This window comes from Lithobates pipiens, unplaced genomic scaffold, assembly GCF_037356315.1.
Source record: "Lithobates pipiens isolate NorthernLeopardFrog02 unplaced genomic scaffold, aLitPip1_a1.2 Scaffold_30, whole genome shotgun sequence".
Lineage (NCBI taxonomy): Eukaryota > Metazoa > Chordata > Amphibia > Anura > Ranidae > Lithobates > Lithobates pipiens.
Window position 1 is genome coordinate 58,338,914 of NW_027507791.1, and position 18,479 is coordinate 58,357,392.

The 18,479-nt window shown below is 38.9% G+C and overlaps 1 protein-coding gene across 1 annotated transcript; it reads left to right on the top strand.

Moving 5' to 3' along the window:
- Nucleotides 1–9,931: 9,931 nt before the first annotated feature.
- LOC143942081 (embryonic protein UVS.2-like) lies at nt 9,932–17,864 on the top strand. Its single transcript, XM_077463384.1, has 12 exons — nt 9,932–10,012; nt 10,496–10,523; nt 11,554–11,619; nt 12,209–12,343; nt 12,430–12,547; nt 13,180–13,355; nt 13,436–13,517; nt 13,616–13,743; nt 14,249–14,364; nt 15,245–15,470; nt 16,587–16,705; nt 17,646–17,864. Exons 1-12 carry the CDS (start codon nt 9,932–9,934, stop codon nt 17,862–17,864), a joined length of 1,494 nt encoding a protein of 497 aa, XP_077319510.1.
- Nucleotides 17,865–18,479: the final 615 nt, after the last annotated feature.

Here is an 18,479-nt window from a genome sequence, read left to right on the forward strand (position 1 = left end):
ATTATTAACCCACGGAGGAAAGCCTTCAGGGTATACCACACTATCCCTGCATTTGCGGAGCCCTTATTCAATGTTACAAATTCCTTTAATTTTAATGTTAATTCTGTTGGTTCCCTCATTAACTCCAACCAAAATGAGCTTATGCTCCATGCTCCAGGGAGGTTCTGACCTTCCAACTGAATCATCATTATTAATGGTGAATGCTCAGACACTCCCCTGGTAGCATATATTATGCTTTAAACCAGCTTCACCATGTCCCCGTTTCCAAAGGCCATGTCTATTCTTGACAATGTTGCATATGAGCTAGAATAACATGAATATTACTGCCTCGCTGGGTTCCACGTTCTCAGGCACATCAAACGGGGCAAAAACACCAACCATTTGGGTACCACATGCCTAACAAGGCATTTAATGTCCAACCACTCAACCTGTTGGCAAGAGCACCTAAAAGCTACACAAAAGGGGCCCAAATCTGTTCCTCCTCCTCCTTACCCACTTCAGTCTGCCCCTGCTATATCGATTCTCCACTGACAGGGATGATGGTATAGCACAGGGTGTCCTAGGTCCTAGTAGCACATCTGCCAGCAGCACATCACCAGCTGTAGACTGTAGCCAGCAAATTTCTATAGAGCAAAAAAAATACAGTCCCTGCCACCCACATGTCCAGCGTCTAAATTCAAGCTTGTCAAAGCTGTTGGCTCTCCAGCTTTTGCCTTTCAGCCTGGTGCCCCCTTCCGTAAATTTGCACAATGTGCTGTACCACAATGGCAAGTTCCTAGTCGCTATTACTTTTCATGTAAGGTCGTTCCACCTCTCTACCATCACATGGAAGGGAATGTTCTGGCATCATTGGGCAAGGCAGTCAGATGTAAAATCCACCTTATCCTCCAGCAAGCATGGGCAGGGATAAAATATTTCGTTCATAGCACACTGAGTAATGCTGCTTGCAACTCAAAAGGATGCATGACAGTGCTCGGTGCTGCAGCTTGTTGTTCTCCCACATCTCCATACAGCTAGTGGTGATGATGCCAGACCTGTAAGCTCTACCCTCTCATCCTCCTCCTCTGCCACCTCCATGCCCTCCTCTGCAGAATTGCCCTATAAATATCAGGTACCCCCTAAGCATTCAAAGGGCTATTCCATGAGTCAGGCTAAAAGGTGTCATGCAGTGCTTCAGCTGGTGTGTTTAGGGGACAGGAACCACAACGAAGCAGAAATTCTTGCAGCTTTGCAGGGACAGGCCCAGAGGTGGTTCACGCCACATCAGCTGGAGCCAGGAATGGTGATATCTGATAATGGCTCAAACATCCTGTCAGCCCTTAGACAGGGAAAGTTGACACATGAGCCATGCCTGGCACAAGTCCTCAATTTGGTGGTGCAGCATTTCCTAAGTATGTACGCAGGGTTGCAAGATGTACTAAAACAGGCCAGAAGAGTCTGTAGCCATTTCAGTGGTCATACACAGCCAGTGCTCGGTTGGCTGAAATTCAGCGGGAATTGTACCTGCCCGTAAACCACCTGATTTGTGACAGACCAACCAGGGGAAACTTGACTTTGGCAATGCTACAGTGGCTATACATGCAGCAGAGGGCCGTCAACGAGTACCTGTGCCATACGGCACAACAACGGGCTCAGGCCACTTCACCTTTTTTTCCCCATGCCAATGGATGATCATTAAGGATGCATGCACTGTATTGTCACACAAGGATGGTGAGCAATGACAGTGCATGCATCAGTTACACAATCCCTGTTGTTTTCCGGCTGGAGCAGACTCTGCGTGGCATTATGAACAGGGCAATGGAGGCAGAGCAGCAGAAGAGGAGGACTTCCTTTCCTCTCAAGGCCCACTTTATCCAGACACCATCATTCCTATGTTACAGAACACACATGAGGAGAGAGGGGAGGAGGATGAGGATTCTGCCACTTTCATAGGCTTCGAAGAAGAGGAAGACATGCGGCAATCTATAAGCGATGGCTTTCCAACCCCAAGACCTTTGGGAGTAGTATGTGGCTGGGAGGAAAAAGTTCCAGATGCTGTCATCCTGAGTGACCCAGAGGAGTCTGCTTCTCAAGCCTCAGAAAATTTGAGGCACATGGGCAACCTCATGCTTCAAAGCCTGAAAAAGGACACTAGAATACGTGGCATAAAGGAGAAGTATGATTACTGGTTGGCAACCCTCCTTGACCACCATTATAAGGGGAAGGTCTCAGAACTTGGTTGGCTGAAATTCAGCGGGAATTCCACCTGCCCGTAAACCGCCTGATTTGTGACAGGCCCACCAGGAGGAACTCGACTTTGACAATGCTGCAGCAGCTATACATGCAGCAGAGGGCCGTCAACGAGCACCTGTGCCAGTACGGCACAACAACGGGCTCAGGCCACGTCAGATTTTTTTCCCCATGCCAATGGCTGATCATTAAGGATACATGCACTGTATTGGTGGGCCTACCTTTCCTCAGAATAGACCAATTCCTACATACAATAGCTTTGAGCCTTTGACTGAGCAAGTGCCATATAATGGAGGTGTTTTGTTAGGTCCACACAAGGGACAGGTCAAGCTCACCCTGTTTATCAACCCACTCAAGGGGAATGGTGGAGACAACCACCACCATAAATACCTTCCAGCAGCGGACCTGTAAGAAAAATAAAAGAAAGAGAGGATGCAGAGGGGGTAGGCTGTCTCAAAAGACCCAAACCACGATAGGTGCTGGTATATATAATTTGAGTGGGGTTCCACTTAATCAGGATGAAATTGGGGTCCTTGATAGGGGCCTCAAGTTTGCCCCTGTCAAGAACCTTAACAAATTCCAGACATATGTTTGAAAAAATATATTACAACTTTCAATATGAAACAATATTTTTTATCAAATCCTGGCAAATGTACAGTTTCTGCAATGGGGGATCGCTCTACTCTGCGGAGTAAGTCAATTTTTAACCCTTTAAATGTAGAAAATAAGTTTACAGAAGTGTTTACAAGTATGGCCATAAAGGATTTGGATGAATTAAAGATAAAGAAAACACACAATCCCCTGTATGTCAAACGTGGTATGGAATCTCTTGCAGAACATAAAGAGATAGTAATACGTCCAGAAGCTAAGGGGGGGAGGGGGGGTCTGGTTGTTCTTTGTAAAGAATATTACCAGACTGAAATGAATCGTCTATTGAGTGATGGTGCAACTTATAAAGATCCTATGTTACCCTTTAAGGATGAATTAAATTCTATAATTGAAGATGGAAAGGATCAGGGGAAAAGGAAGCAGCTTATTTGGATCCTTTATTTTGTAGATCACTAATTATCTATTTTCTCCCGAAGATCACTAAAGATAGTGCCAACCCTCCGGGGAGGACTATCGTTAACAGGATGGATTCTGTTTTGGCGAGATTAGGACAATACATCGATTTTTTCCTACAGCCTTTGGTGTTCAAAACCCCTGCTTTTTTGAAAGACACCAAACATATTATACAAATTCTGGAAGGACATAATGATGCTATGAAAGCAGTTGAATGAGCTCTCTCTTCCTCTACTTTGTCTGGACGACATCAGGAATTTTTGTTGAGTAGTCTTGACTTTTGTCTTAATAAAAATTTTTTTGGTATAGTAGGGAATTTTATTTGCAGACCAAGGGGGTGGCAATGGGAGCCTGTTTTGCTCCCAGTGTGGCCAATCTTTTTATGGCCCACTGGGAGGAGGAGGCTATCTTTAAGCATCGACCACCCAAATGGTCTGCTATTGCAGATATATTGATGATTTGATTTTAATTTGGGAGGGTGAGAGATCAGCTTTAGATGCTTTAATTGATCTATTGAATGTGAATGATAAAAACATCTCTTTTTCCTGGAATATTGAATATGATAAAATCGTTTTCCTGGATCTCCAGATCAATAGAGATGTTAAACAGGTTAGATTATGTAATCATTTTTAACCCACGGACCGTAATGCCTAAATTCCCTTGGGGAGTTGCCACCATTGTTCATGGTTGTGCAACATCCCCAGGGGACAATTTATTAAGCTTTGCCATAATTGCACCCATAGAGATGAATTTGTTCAACAGTTGGATGTACTGGTCTCAAGATTTTTATAGAAAGGTTATGACAGACACAATTTAGAAGAAGAAATTGATCAAAATGGTGGATAGATCTACTCTGGTGTCTGATCGTATTCGTGGAACTGGGAAAGATGATCATAATTTCAGGATGATCTTGGATTTTAATGCTCAACATAAGAAATTTGAAAAAATAGTTTTGAGGAATTGGTCTATTCTAAAACAAGACAAAATACTTGGCCCTGTGCTACCTGCACGGCCGCAATTCATTTACAAAAAGGCCCCGTCACTCAGAGATCGTCTTGCTCCAAAATTCTTAATCCCCCTATCCCTACAGAAAACAGATTGTTCTCTTTTCTGTTTTTTTTTTTTTTTGCGTGTGGACGATGCATTTCTTGTAAACATGCAAAGGGAAATATTAAGAAAAGGAAAAAGTTTTTAGCATTGGCTACTAATAAAGAGTATGACATTAAACAACCCATTACTTGTGAGACGATTGGGGTAGTGTATATGATGGAGTATGGGTGAGGGCTTCAATACATAGGGAGAACTTCGAGACCTCTACATGTACGTCTTGCAGAACATGTTAATAATATTAAAAAAGATATTACCACACATTATGTGTCTCACCATTTTAAGCAGTTTCACGAGTCCTAAAATTTGGGGTATAGAGCGAGTGACCAAACATTGGAGAGGGGGCAATTTTGTTCGTCAGTTGAGTCGCAGGGAATCATATTGGATATATGAGACAAAGGTTTTAACCCCTGGTGGACTCAACATAGATTTTGATTTAAATTGTTTTATTACAGATTGGTAATTGTGTTGTTTTAGAAAGTACATTTTTGCAAGTGGCTGTGGCTGACGTTTTCCTTTTTTCTTTTTAGGTTTTTACACCATGGTTATATTTGTGGGTTGAGGGGTTTATTAATATATATATATATATATATATATATATATATATATATATATACTTCGAGGCTGCCTAGCTTTGAGGGTGTTCAATAACTTCATCTAGAAGAATGTTTTTGGTATAGGTTTCATGGGCACAATTAACAGCCGAAGACCAATTTTTCTGCACCTGTTTGACAGGTACATATCATTGCAATTTTTTACAGCAAGGCCAATTCTTGCTTTCATCAAGATTACCTCTATAGGGTTATGGTGGGAAGGTGCCAACACCCAAAGACTAATTTTTACGCACATATTACTTCTATCCAAAGTCAAAGTGACACCAGAATGTATCCAAAAAATCTGGAATCTTGTTCCCAGTGCACTCCATTGTGGCCTCATCATTGACACCAGCTCCTCAGCTGTTGCTCAGCAAAATAAAGGCAACTTGCCGGGAAAATGTCATATTTTTTGGCTTTATAAATGCAATTATTGCTGCAGCAGATTCTAGACATGGTACAGATCTACCACTTTACAGGCAGACTAAGGGGACCCTTCATGCACTATATTGGAAGGATTTTTTTTATGCTTTCACTTTAAAAATCAAAATATCACTGCTCATTTTAAAAACTTTTTTTTATTGATACATGTCCCCCAAGGCAGAAACCGGACCCATGTATGCCCAATTACTTGCATACAAGTCTTCAAGTCAGGAGATGAATACAAAAAAATTCAAAGGCTTTATCAATGCCTAGAAGCACAGTTAGATCTATTATTAAGAAGTGGAAGGTATTTGGTACAACACAGACCCTCCCTGGGTCAGGACATCACTCCAAACTGCATGAAAGGGTCAGGAGGAACCTGGTCAGAGAGGCTACCAAATGCCTACAGAAAGCTATTGCAGGAATTTATAACAAAGTTTGGTCATTGTGTGCATGTGACAACAATATTACAAATTCTCCACAAATGTGGCTTGTATGGGAGGGTTGCACGAAAAAAGTCACTCCTCAAGAAAGAACTTATGAAGCCACCACTGAGCTTTGTCAAAATGCACCTTGTAGATTCTGATGCAACATGGAAAAAAATCCAATAAATCCAATACAACTCACCATCTAAATAACACAATTCCTACAGTAAAGTATTAAGGTGGTAATATCCTGTTATGGGGGTGTTTCTCTGCAGCAGGGGCTGGAGCCCTTTTCAGGATAGAGAGAAAAAATGGATGGGACAAAATACCATCAAATTCTTCTAGAAAATCTGTTGGGCTCTGTAAGAAAGTTGACTTAAAATTTCCAAAAATTTCTTAAAATTTTCAATAAAATCTGAATTAAGTAAGAAAGTTGTCAATGGGAAGAAGGTTTACCTTCCAGCCTGAAAATGACTCAAAGCACACAGCAAAAATTACCACACAGTGTTTTAAAGAGAAAGAAGTGAATGTCCTTGCATGGCCTAGTCAGACCCCAGACTTGACATTGCCCAGACATTGAAAATTTGTGGAATGACTTGAAAACTATAGTCCACAAAATGTCACCATCAAAATTTAACTGAACTTGAGCAGTTCTGCAAAGAAGAGTGGGAAAAGTTAGTAGAGTCATATCCCAACAGACTAAAGGCTGTAATTAAAGCAAAATGTGGTGATCTTTTTCCAATTCAGTGATTCTGTTTTTGAATTAGTTTTTTTTTCTCACATGTTGGTATTGTATCTTTCACGTGGATGTTATAAGTTGCACTGAGTAAATGCATCTGGATAAAACAAAAAACTGTGTTTGTCTTCATTTCAGGCTGCAAAGCAACAAAATGTATTATTTTAAAGGGGGTGATTCTTTTCTATACCCACTGTATATATGGAAATGCATTAAAGTAGGTAATTGTATTTCAGTTATGATTTACATTATAGATATCTACCTCTGTGTTTTTCCTGAAGAAGGGTTGTGAGAGTGGATGGGCCAATTAAATCAACCTGTTTCTTTGGCATGAATGGACAATTCAAAGGTTTACTTTAGCTCACAGCTATTACAGGTATGTAATCATGTTACATGTGGTCACATGCCCATAATTATGGTAACCTTGTGCGTAACCGAGTTAATCTACTTTTTTTTTACATTTTTTGTAATGACTTTGTGACTTTCTCATTTTATTATGTCACACTGCTAAGTAAACACCCAGTTGTATTTTATATGCAGTGCAATTGATTTTTTACAGCTGACATATAATGCCATGTTTTCCAAGAAGGCTATGGATTACATCTCCAGCAGTGTCGGTATTAACCCTTAATCATCCTATGAGATGCTGCTCATCATTGTGTGATCTATACGGCTTATGAAAAAGGAATAACATACTAAATTTGAGTTAGGAAATACCTAAATAGATGAAACCAAATAACCAATTGATGGAATTGTGATGGATCAACCTTATCTATGTACACACAACAATGTTATATAATTTTATCTCCATGTAATGATAATAAATGAATTAATCAATAGTACATTAGGGATTAAAAACATATAAGCTTAACAAATGTATTTAAATATACTTGAGGTGATTGTAGCTGTATTAGTGCAATTGTGAAAGAGTACTGTCCGTGATACTTTTTTATTTGCACTCTTGGTTACTGCTTTGACCTTGAAGAAGGGGACATACCCCGAAAGCTTGTCCTGAAAAATGGTATGTTAGGGCAGATAAAAAAGTATCACGGACATTACTCAATTTTCAAATGTATATAAATAAATGTAATGTTAAAAACATATTTTTTTACTTTTTTTGTTTATATGAAAAATAAACAAAAATGTTGTATCTGTCTATGTATAAAACATGTTATAGAGTAAAATCATTGTGCCAAAAGATTACCCTCATGCATTAATGATATCCCGGCTGCTCTTCTGAATGATCCTGTGAAACCCCTCCTGGGACACTTCAGAAGTGATTTCAGTGGCCACGTAACTCCACCTCGGGGATGAAATTTCCAGCCAGTGGACCGCAAGCCGCTTCTCCATGTGGGACAAGCGGCGGCCGGCTTACTAGAGACAGATACACTGCTAGAATTCACTTGGTGCCGATCTGGGCAACAGACTATGTGAGTGTTCATTCATTATCTTTGTGTATGACACATTTGTGGTAGTAAAAACTGGTTGCGCAATGATCTTGTCCATGGCCTTTTATCCCTAAGTTGGTGTTTATACATGAGGGGGCTTTAAGAACGGTGGGGAGACAGACTCTGAATATAATACACAAGTGCCTTTGGACCCATATATCTCCTGGCTCAAAACGTCTGGTGAGTTTCAGTGTGTATGGGGGAAAGAATGAAATCACTGAAGAGCGCCATTTGAAGAGCACTTTTTAGAGTGTGATAGAGATCACAGATGGCACCTTAGCTGTTCAATTGGTTTTGGACATTTAGAGGCATTCAGTTGGGATAACACATAATATTTTTTAATCTGCATATCATTTTTATTTTGGATATTTATGTGCGTTTATAGTTTTTTGGTAGACACTTGGTTTATTTTGCAGGTTTTCACTGATACCTAGCACCTTACTTATTTTTACTTATTTTTAGTATATATATATATATATATATATATATATATATATCTTGTATAAAAAGGGAATACATATGAGAATACATATAGGAAGGCGATGAACTGGTTTATTTCAAATCAAAATATGTCTATTAAATAAGTTAATTTCATAAATAACACAAAGAATTGCATGGTTGTCTAACCTTCATTCTCTCTGGGCACAGGCACTAGGCAGGACTGTTCCCTATCTCCACTGCTCTTTGCGCTCACCATTAGCGGTTCTCATACGTGCCAACCCCCTGATTACGGGGCTTCACTACGGCAAAATTCAGGACAAAATCATGTTGTATGTAGACGACTCTGTCTCTGCAGTTATGTCCACTCTTCTAGACTTTGGCCAATATTCAAAGCTGACAATAAATTGGACCAAATCATCACTGCTCCTAAAGTGGTTAGCACTTAGGCCTGGCAGCACTAGTGTGAAGACCAGATTTACCCAAACTAAAGTGGTTCTAAAGTCAGAATGTTTTTTTTATCTCTATGCATTAAGATAAAAAAAAAACTTCTGTGTGCCGCAGCCTCCCTTAGACCACCTTTATCTTACCTGAGTCCCATCTCGATCCAGCAATGCTGCACGATTCAACTGTCCAAGACTCCCCTCCTCATTGGCTGAGACAGCAGTGGGGCGCATTGGCTCTTGCTGCTGTCAATCAAAGTCAGTTAGCCAGTGAGGAGAGGGAGGAGGAGGGGCAAAACCACAGCTCTATGTCTGAATGCTACTTGCTATGGGGGCATTCGGCAAGAGGGAGGGGCAAGGAGCACCAACTGGGGACCCAAGAAGAGGATGATTTGGGCTCCTCTGTGCAAAACCACTGCATAGAGCAGGAGAGCAGGTAAGTATAATATGTTTATTTTTTAATAAAAAAAAATTGACTTTAAGTTTTAACCAATCAGTTTTTTAATTTAATAGGATCAAATTCACATTAGAAGAGAAATTATCTGTAAGTTTACTATGGATTTTTGCAGTAAAAACATCATTGCTCATGGCACCGTAGTGATGAATTATCTCATAGAATGAGTATAACCTTGAATACAAAAATAAATGTAAAATTACATTGCCAGTCCCAATTTATTTAGATTTTAGCCGAACAAAAAACAGTTTATAATGATATTACTTACACAAGACCTTTTTATGTCATTAAGGACAATTGTCACGAGACCACGACAATCAATTACAAGTTATACAGCAGAACACCAAGACAATAATAAGATGATAAGGACCATAGCGTCACACATGAAATAATTATACATTTCTAATTTCCATTCATGTCAACTTAGGTCATTCTTGAAATATGGTTTCCTGTCTCATGATTGGTCAGATCTTCTCTGGTACCTGTATAAAAGGTGATTCAGAAGATGAGTGTCACACCAAGCTTCAGCGAGAAGATATTTCACATTACAGTGAAGGAGAATTCGGAAACAAGATGAATGAAAAAGTCTTCCTACTGCTTCTAGTCTGTATTACGGGGCTGGTGACCAGTCTACCTCTATCTGCACAAATACAGGTGAGATGATGAGCTGACATGAACAGTACAGGGGACAGGTGACAACTATATTTAGGAAAGTATAACATCCAATAAGTTACTGACAATATTAGCTAGTAGTGAAGTGTAAATCTAAAATAGTTATCACCTTCGTTTTGGATAAAGTGGTGGGGGTTAGGAATCCTGATAGATTTTAATACTTCCTTATTACCGCCTGGGACCCCTGTAGGGAGATTTGACTTTTGTACAGGCCATTGCCTGTAGGACAGAAGGTGAGGGGAAATCCAAAATGTTATAATTGGGAACAGAACAGGGAATATGGTAAAATCTTCCAATGATGACTGTTGTGGTAACATCTGACCAAGAAAGGATTTTACCTGAGAGCTTTCCAGTAGGGCTGAGAGGGACTCTGCCGGATGGGGATGAGTTGGGGTCAAGACTTGTTATTGTTATTATTGTATTACATCTGAAATAAGATATTGATACAAAACATTTACTTCTCAGTATCATCTACTTGGAGTGAACAAAGATGGTAAGCTTTTTAACATTCTTATTTAACAAATAATTTTTGCTTTCTTTCTGTTCTCTATGACCTGTTTTGTTTGTTCTGCATTTTCCTCCCATTCATTAGCCTTTCTTTATAATATCCCTAATCCTAAATCCTAATTCCTAAATTAAAAATTGTTTGCACTGCTCCATTGGCCCTAATCAGCCTGGCCAGATAATCTATAAAATGATTTTCCTTCTCCATCTAGAACCAGCCTCTAGGAAAGACTCCTCCACATTTTTATAGCTCTTATGGTAAACATCCCTCCATCCACCAATTTAAATTTAGATAAAACCCCTAGAAAAATAAATTATTTTAAATGCTTGCTTGCAGTATTTTCCTTTCCATAAATGATTTATTGCTCACCTGCAATGTGGCTTTGAACTTACAAAGAGATTTTAACTACTCTGAGAGTCACTTCGCTAGCACAGCCCTCTCCCTCATTGTGTCTCTTAGCACTCTCCTCTTCTGGGAGTGTCCAATTACTGTCTGTGCTGGCCCAGCATCTCTGTCCCTCCCCTCACCTCCCCACATAAACTTTAATTTATCTGCTGGTGGAGGAGTGAAGAGGAATACTATAAAGTGTCATTTGAGTGAAAGCTCTGAGAGCTCTGAGTCTTCTGAGGCTATCACGTCCAAGTAGCAGTTTCGAGCTTCCAGCTGTTTACACAAGGGAGAATTTTTACATTTAATGACATTCCTAAAATATGTTAAATGCACACATAATTGTCTGCATGTTTTTTTAGACCCTGGCAATAGAGTCATCAAAGTCATCTCCCTTTGCTTAGCTGACAGTATTTATGATAATCATGGTGAATCAGGCAAAGACTTAAAGAATTTCCCAACCAGAAGTTTCCCAGATCAGGGATAGCTTTGTAGAGCTACCCTATTTTTTCATTAATTGATATTTCAATTTCTAAAATGGATTCAATATTTACAGAAGCTTAAGTCACTTTAATTTTTTTGGTTGCGATTATTACACTAGATGTGCCTAATGTGTATTTTGTATACACAGCCCCAAAGAGTGAAGACTCCGAAGTGCCACAAGGGATCTTCAGCAAGATTTTGAAAGCTAATAAAGGTAATTATTCTAAACCACAGGATTCTTTACTGCATTATGATGGTGCTAAATCAAGGCAAGTTAAAAGACAATAAGCAATTATACTCAATAAAGTTATGAGTTTCAGGATCCTTTAAATCATGCATTGACAGACTAGCCTGATTTCTAAGTTCTGCCCTCCATAGTGGGAAGGCTCTACGTGGGGGCTCTCTCTCTGTTGTGTCCTGTATGGGAAGATTCAAGAGGCCAACTTCACTGCAGCAGAGCAAAGTCAGGTCTCCTCCCTTCCCAAACAAAGCTGTGCTGTGTTACGGAACTGAGTAAAGCTGGGCCTTTGGACTGCATGAAAATATCTAACAGGTTTCTCCAGATTCCCACTGCGCCTATTGTATTCTGTTGTATACCCCATCACTCCATATGATTAGATGCAGCCGCTGTCAGTTCTACAATTTTCTGTTTGGATCCATCCATTTTTCAATCCAAGGATATCAGGTGAGAGAGGACTGACATAGTCACCCACATAGCAAACTTCAGCCAGTTCACAGTGTATGGGCAGCTTAAATCAAATGCATTTTAGTGTATTACCTATGACCATTTTCTGTATTTTCAGATAGCAAAACAACTATGTATGGAGGAGATATACTGGTACAGAATGACCGCAGCGCCACCAACTGTCCTTCTTGCCTTTGGCCTAAAAGTGATAATGGTACTGTTCCTGTTCCCTACATCATAGATTCCAGATACAGTGAGTTCCCTCTTTTTTCTCTTGCATTGAAGCATTCATTGCTATTTGTTATTTGTAGAAACCCAACCTTCTATCTCTGTTTCCAGGTCCCAGTGACCTGAACAGTATTGTGCTCGCCATGGCCGAGTTTGAGACATTGACTTGTGTGAGGTTTGTGCCTCTTACAACAGAACATGATTACATCAACATCACTCCTGGTGATGGGTAAGGTTGTCTATTGTGTATCATAGATATTCACAGTAGGGGCATCTAAAACATAAACACCTGAGACTTTACAGTACCTATTTGTGCATGATGGCTTCCCTTTTCAATTTCTTAAAAATAAATAAATAAATAGAACTCCTCTGTACATTTGCAAATACATGTGAAAGTCACAAGTCAACAACTTTGTGGTTTTTGTGAATCTAGCAGAAATATGCACATGGACATAAGATATTTATCCCAGTTCTGCTAACTTTGAATACAGTATATAGTAGAAAAATGGAAGTGACTGAGAGGGAGTGGGGCTTAGTGTCAACAGACTCAATGGATTACACTTAACATTTTACAATGAAAATAAAACCAAATATGTCTGTCCAAAAGTGAGCAGTGATCCAATACTTGGAGCCGGTACAACGTGACTTAGCTCTCAAACTCCATACCTCTTATTAGAACTGGGCACAAACATAGAGAAACAACCGTTGATATAAGTTAAAAAGTTCAAAAGCTTAGCACAAACAGATATTGATTGTTTTCTTTAGCAGATTCAATCATTGTTTCTATTAAAACTATTGTCTTGGGCTCCCAAATGGTATTAAAGCATAACTTTTTTTGAACTGTATATTTACAATTTCTAGCTGTTACTCGTATATTGGAAGAACTGGTGGAAGCCAGACAGTTTCATTGGGTGGAGGCTGCATCTACAGGGGGATTATACAACATGAACTAGAACATGCCCTGGGCTTCTACCATGAGCATGTAAGAAGTGATCGTGACAATTATGTTGCCATCAATTTCCAGTATATCTCTAAAGGTACTGCAGTCATTTACACAAAGCGAATTTAGTCATGTTTTCAAAAAAGAGACATTACCACTGCTTTTGTCTTGTTACAGGATACTTGGGTAATTTTGCTAAAGCGGACACTAATAACTTGGGCAGTCCATATGATTATGGTTCAGTGATGCACTATGATGCGTAAGTCATGACTTTTATGTTAGTTGGTAAATTACTGATAAATTATAAAATATTTTATAGGTAATATGTCAATCTTATCTCCATTCAACATTTTCCAGCTATGCATTCAGCAACACTTCAAACAAACCCACAATTGTCCCCAAGCCTGACCCCAATGTGCCCATTGGGCAGACAATTGGACTGAGCGTCTTGGATGTCACTAAAATTAACCGACTTTATCAATGCAGTAAGTTTCTGTACATTCCAGTTTTATGGGTTTGAAACATTAGAAATTATACTTTTTTTTATGATTGCATTTTAAGTGAATTTTTCCGTTTAAAAAAATAAATAAAAATGTGCACGTTTGTCTCTGGCCAGTTTTCTTTGTAAAAAAATAATAGGAAAATATCAGGAAATGTTGTTTTTACCATGAAATGAAGGCTCAATGTGGCCTGAACAAACAAAGTATAATTCACCTGGATGCGCAAAGTAGTTGTAAAGATACGTTCCGTTTCACTAACATATGTGAAAGTTGTAACACTGCATTGAGGCATTAAGGATCTTTTATCTTCAACATAACGGGGGTTAAACTCAAGGTTCATTTCATTTTAAGTTCAAAATTCCATCAGTTTTAAGCTCATAGAAGGTTAATACCCCCTTCCCTGTTGCCCACTAATTAATTATTAATATCATTATCAGTTTATTCCACCAGTGACTAAATACAATTTATATGTCTATTTTTCACTTCTCAGGTGTCTATGCGACTTTGCTTAATAATAACACAGGAATTTTCACTTCTGACAACTATCCCTCTGCTTATCCTAATAATGTTGACTGCGTTTGGTTGATCAGGGTTCCATCAGGACTGGTAAGGAGACAGATGTAGACATGCAAAATGTGTCCCTAAATGTCTAGCAACCTAGGTGTGAAAATAAACTGCCATCTGAAGATTGTTTTGTACACTACCTACATTTTACATTAATAAAAAAATAGAGACTTGACTAGTATAGTGCCAAGCAATAGGTCCAAATACTCCCTAACCTAGGTCTTTTAGGATGTATATGCCTCTGAACCTTATACTCTGTTTCAACCACCAATTGCTCCATATGTTGGAATAATACCTTCATTATGGCCTACTTTATAGTCTTCAGACTATCATTACCACTTCATTGCTGGTAGCCTATTTTGGCAATTCTGATGTTCCAGATTTCTTTTACACCACATCGGATGGTGAGGCCACTGTAGGAATGGGGGTTTAGCAGGAACAAAATGGGTCTTGGATTCATTTGGGGCTCTTGTTCTTACAAGTATGTTACCAATAGTAAGAGTATTGCAATATCCCCAGTCACAGCTTTCTTTGACTTAATTCAATATAGCATTAAACGAAAGACTTCTGTTTCTTCCCCCAAATGTGTCTTGTTTAAGCTTTATTTGTTTCTCTGAAGAAATCACAAGCAACAAATAATCAGAGGGAGCAGAAGAGTTCTGTCAACTGGAAAATCAATGGAAAATACTCACATGTATCAAGAGACATCTTAGCTAGAAAAGTCTATAGCTGCAAGATTGTTTAACAGAAATTAAAATTCTACATATTCTTGTGGGATTTTTTTTCTGAAGGACTGTTCAAACATTAATATAGTAATCAGTTGCATCCTATTGCAATTACATATTAATCCCGTTTGCAGTTACAAATATGTGAAGTTTGCGGTTTACTGTAGATAAAAAATTTGCCTTGTGTCATTTTTTAGGCATCATTAAAGTTCAGTAGCTTTAATATCCAATCCACTCCTAACTGTGACTCAGACTACATGAGGATCTATAACGGCCCCACTAAGACATCTCCTGTGTTGTTGGATAAAATGTGTGGAAGTCAAACCATCCCTCTACTCATCGCTTCCGCAAGCCAGATGCTGGTCCAGTTCGTCAGTGACGGGGCTGTTGCTGGGGTCGGCTTCCAAGCTACATATAGCTCAGGTATTCTGATTTATTTTAATAGTAAGGTAAGTGTTCAGAGAAAGACACTGAAGACTCATAGATACAGAGGAGATCCCTCCCAAGGAGGGACTATTGGCACAACAATTTGATGTCCTCTAAATTCTTTTTGCAACCTTTGAGGTAATCCATGAAGTTTCTTACTCAGGCCCTTACACTATAAAGTTGTTGAAAGATTGTTCAATGTGTATGTTTGTCAACTTTAAGAGTGATAATACTTACCTCTATGGCTTATTTTGGATCAGATACTGTATAGATTCATCTTTCTTGCAGTATATCCCTGATATCTGCCCTACTGCAAAACTAAGAGGTTGTTAAATTCCTATGGACTTCTTTGCGGTTGACAACGTCATTCAAAATTATCCAGGGTGGAGTGCAGTGACCAGACTACTTTTTCCCCAGCACTACATTGGTTAAATACTTGCTTTGCTTAGGGCAAGTTGGGGAAGTTCAAAAACTTACTAGTGGTCATCTATGCTCTCCAATGTCCCAGTATGTGGGTGAGCTCTCAATGTTCATGTACAATGCATGACTGCTGATCCTGTGTTGTATTTGATGATATCTGAGAGTCTACAGCCAGAGGAATAGCAAAAAGAAGCAGCTTCAGGGACCAGTAGTACAGCATGGAGGAAGCCTGTGGGGGGGGGGGGGGGGGTAAATAAGGTAAGCATTTCAATGTATTTATCATCTTCTAGAATAAAGAAGCATTTAACTCAAGCAGTGCAGTGGGGGGAACAAGATGGATAGATTTTACAGCATCTGCACTTACTCCATTAAGGACACAATAATAGGTTTGTATGGTAGCCCACCCATCTCCACTACAGTTATTTATTTTCATAGGACCCTCCTGTTTTCGCACTAGTGCTCTGTGAAACACTTCTGGGTAAGGCAGAACATGTGATTCTCTCCCCTTCCTGCCCTGAAGCAGATTTGGCGCCTGTGTAGGCCATCTCTACATCTGAGCTCTGCATTGAGGGTTGGAGATTGGGGTCCTAAGATCAACCTGGAACTCTGAAAGGGAGGATGAACTATGTATATACAGTGTCATATACTATTATAAATCTCTTTACTATATTGATTATATTTATATTCTCACAGTTCAGTGTGGGGGATCCTTCTTTAACTCTCAAGGCAACTTTACATCTCCGGGATACCCAGGGAACTACAGTCCAAACATGAATTGTAACTTCACCATCACAGCTCCCGTTGGATATAAGGTAAAACAAGAAGCCTTCAAAATTCTCCCTAAACCTGGACTTCCACATTCTCTAAAATTGTCACACAAACAAAATGTAATGTTGGACAGACACAATACAACCTGAATATACAACCCCCTTTTAATTTACCAGTGTTCACCAGGGCCTACCTGAATGAATGGAAATGGAATGTATTGTTTAGGGCATTACAATAAATGGCTTTTGGCAAATGTAAAGTAGATTGCTCTAAGACTATCTACCACCAAGACGTTCTGGATCATTTCCTGTGATGACAGGAAGTGTTGGTGGTAATTTATGAAGCTGGGTGAAAACTGGTGGTGTGACATTTGTAAGCTGTTTATAAAGCTTTACTTGACTTTCCAGCACTGGACTAATTTCTACCACCTCTTTTGAGAGTAAAAGGAGCACAGGGGAGAGGAAGGGAGGGGGTTGATCAGTTTAATGAGTCTATTGCAGACAGGTGAATGAATACATGTTTTAGAAGACTTAAATACACTAACACGTTGAATCCAAATTCCAGCTCACATTTTATAATCAGTTACTGCATTTTTGTTTCCTTTTGGGATACATGTTTTACATGAATAAATAAAGCTACTCATTTTAAGCACCCCTGCCAGTGTTGAATGATTTGGCTTATCCATGTAAACTGATACATTCTGCTGGATACTTGTTGGCTGGATCCCTAAATTAACATAGAAGAAAGCCTGAAAAATAAAACAAAAGCAGCCATCACATGTTAGAATTGGTAAACTGCAATATAATAAATGTTTGCTCTTGGGTTTAATAGGGCTTTTTGGTCAAATATTATTTCAGGTAGACTGTAACATCATTGAATTGTAAAAAAAAAAAAAAAAAATCAAATTTTTATGCAATAAAAATGATTTGTTTGTTGCATGAACACAACACTGTCATGTTCGTCATAATTGTATTTCTTTTTCAGATTGCCCTGACCATAAGTGACTTCCATCTAGAGTCTTCCAGGTTCTGTATGTACGACTATCTAACACTCTTCATGGATGGTACACAAAGGGGTCCATTCTGTGGGGATCGCACCATCCCTGTGTATTACTCCAAAGGCAATTCTATGGTTCTCGTATTCCACAGTGACAAGTCTAACCAGGCGAAGGGCTTCCAAGTCTCTTACACCTTCTGTGAGTAGCTCAGTTCTATCTGCTTATATCTAATATCAGCAATGGACATTATAAGATAATACAGGTCACATTAATTTTTTCTAAAAAGCAGCCAACTTAATGAAAAAACATATTGTATAAATGTAACACTGCTGTGGTGTAAATACAGATTTAATAGCAGGATCTCAGATTATACACAAAGCTGAATCATCTTCAATTACAACTATGAAGTACAGAACTGGTTCTAGACTTTGCTATTAGACAACCCAGCAAGCACTCAACACACTGAAAATCAGAAACAGCATACAATAAAAAAAAAAAAACAATACAAAAGGAACTAAAATACAATTGACCAAAAGCCTCTATAGTTCCCCTTTAAGCAGACATGATATTCACATGACCTCTAGTGAAATTAAAATCTGTTGATAAAATACAGCGTATCAAAATAAAGACCAACAATCGAGCAACCAGCAATGTTCAAATAATCATCATTTGATGTATGGGCAGATTATTTTTGAGTATTCACCGTTGATACTGGATATACAAATCCATGTAAATGTATTTCTGTTATTTTTTGTGCTATAGATCAGTGAGTAAGTATGAACGAATAAGGTCTATGTATTATTTAAATATGATTTTAACAT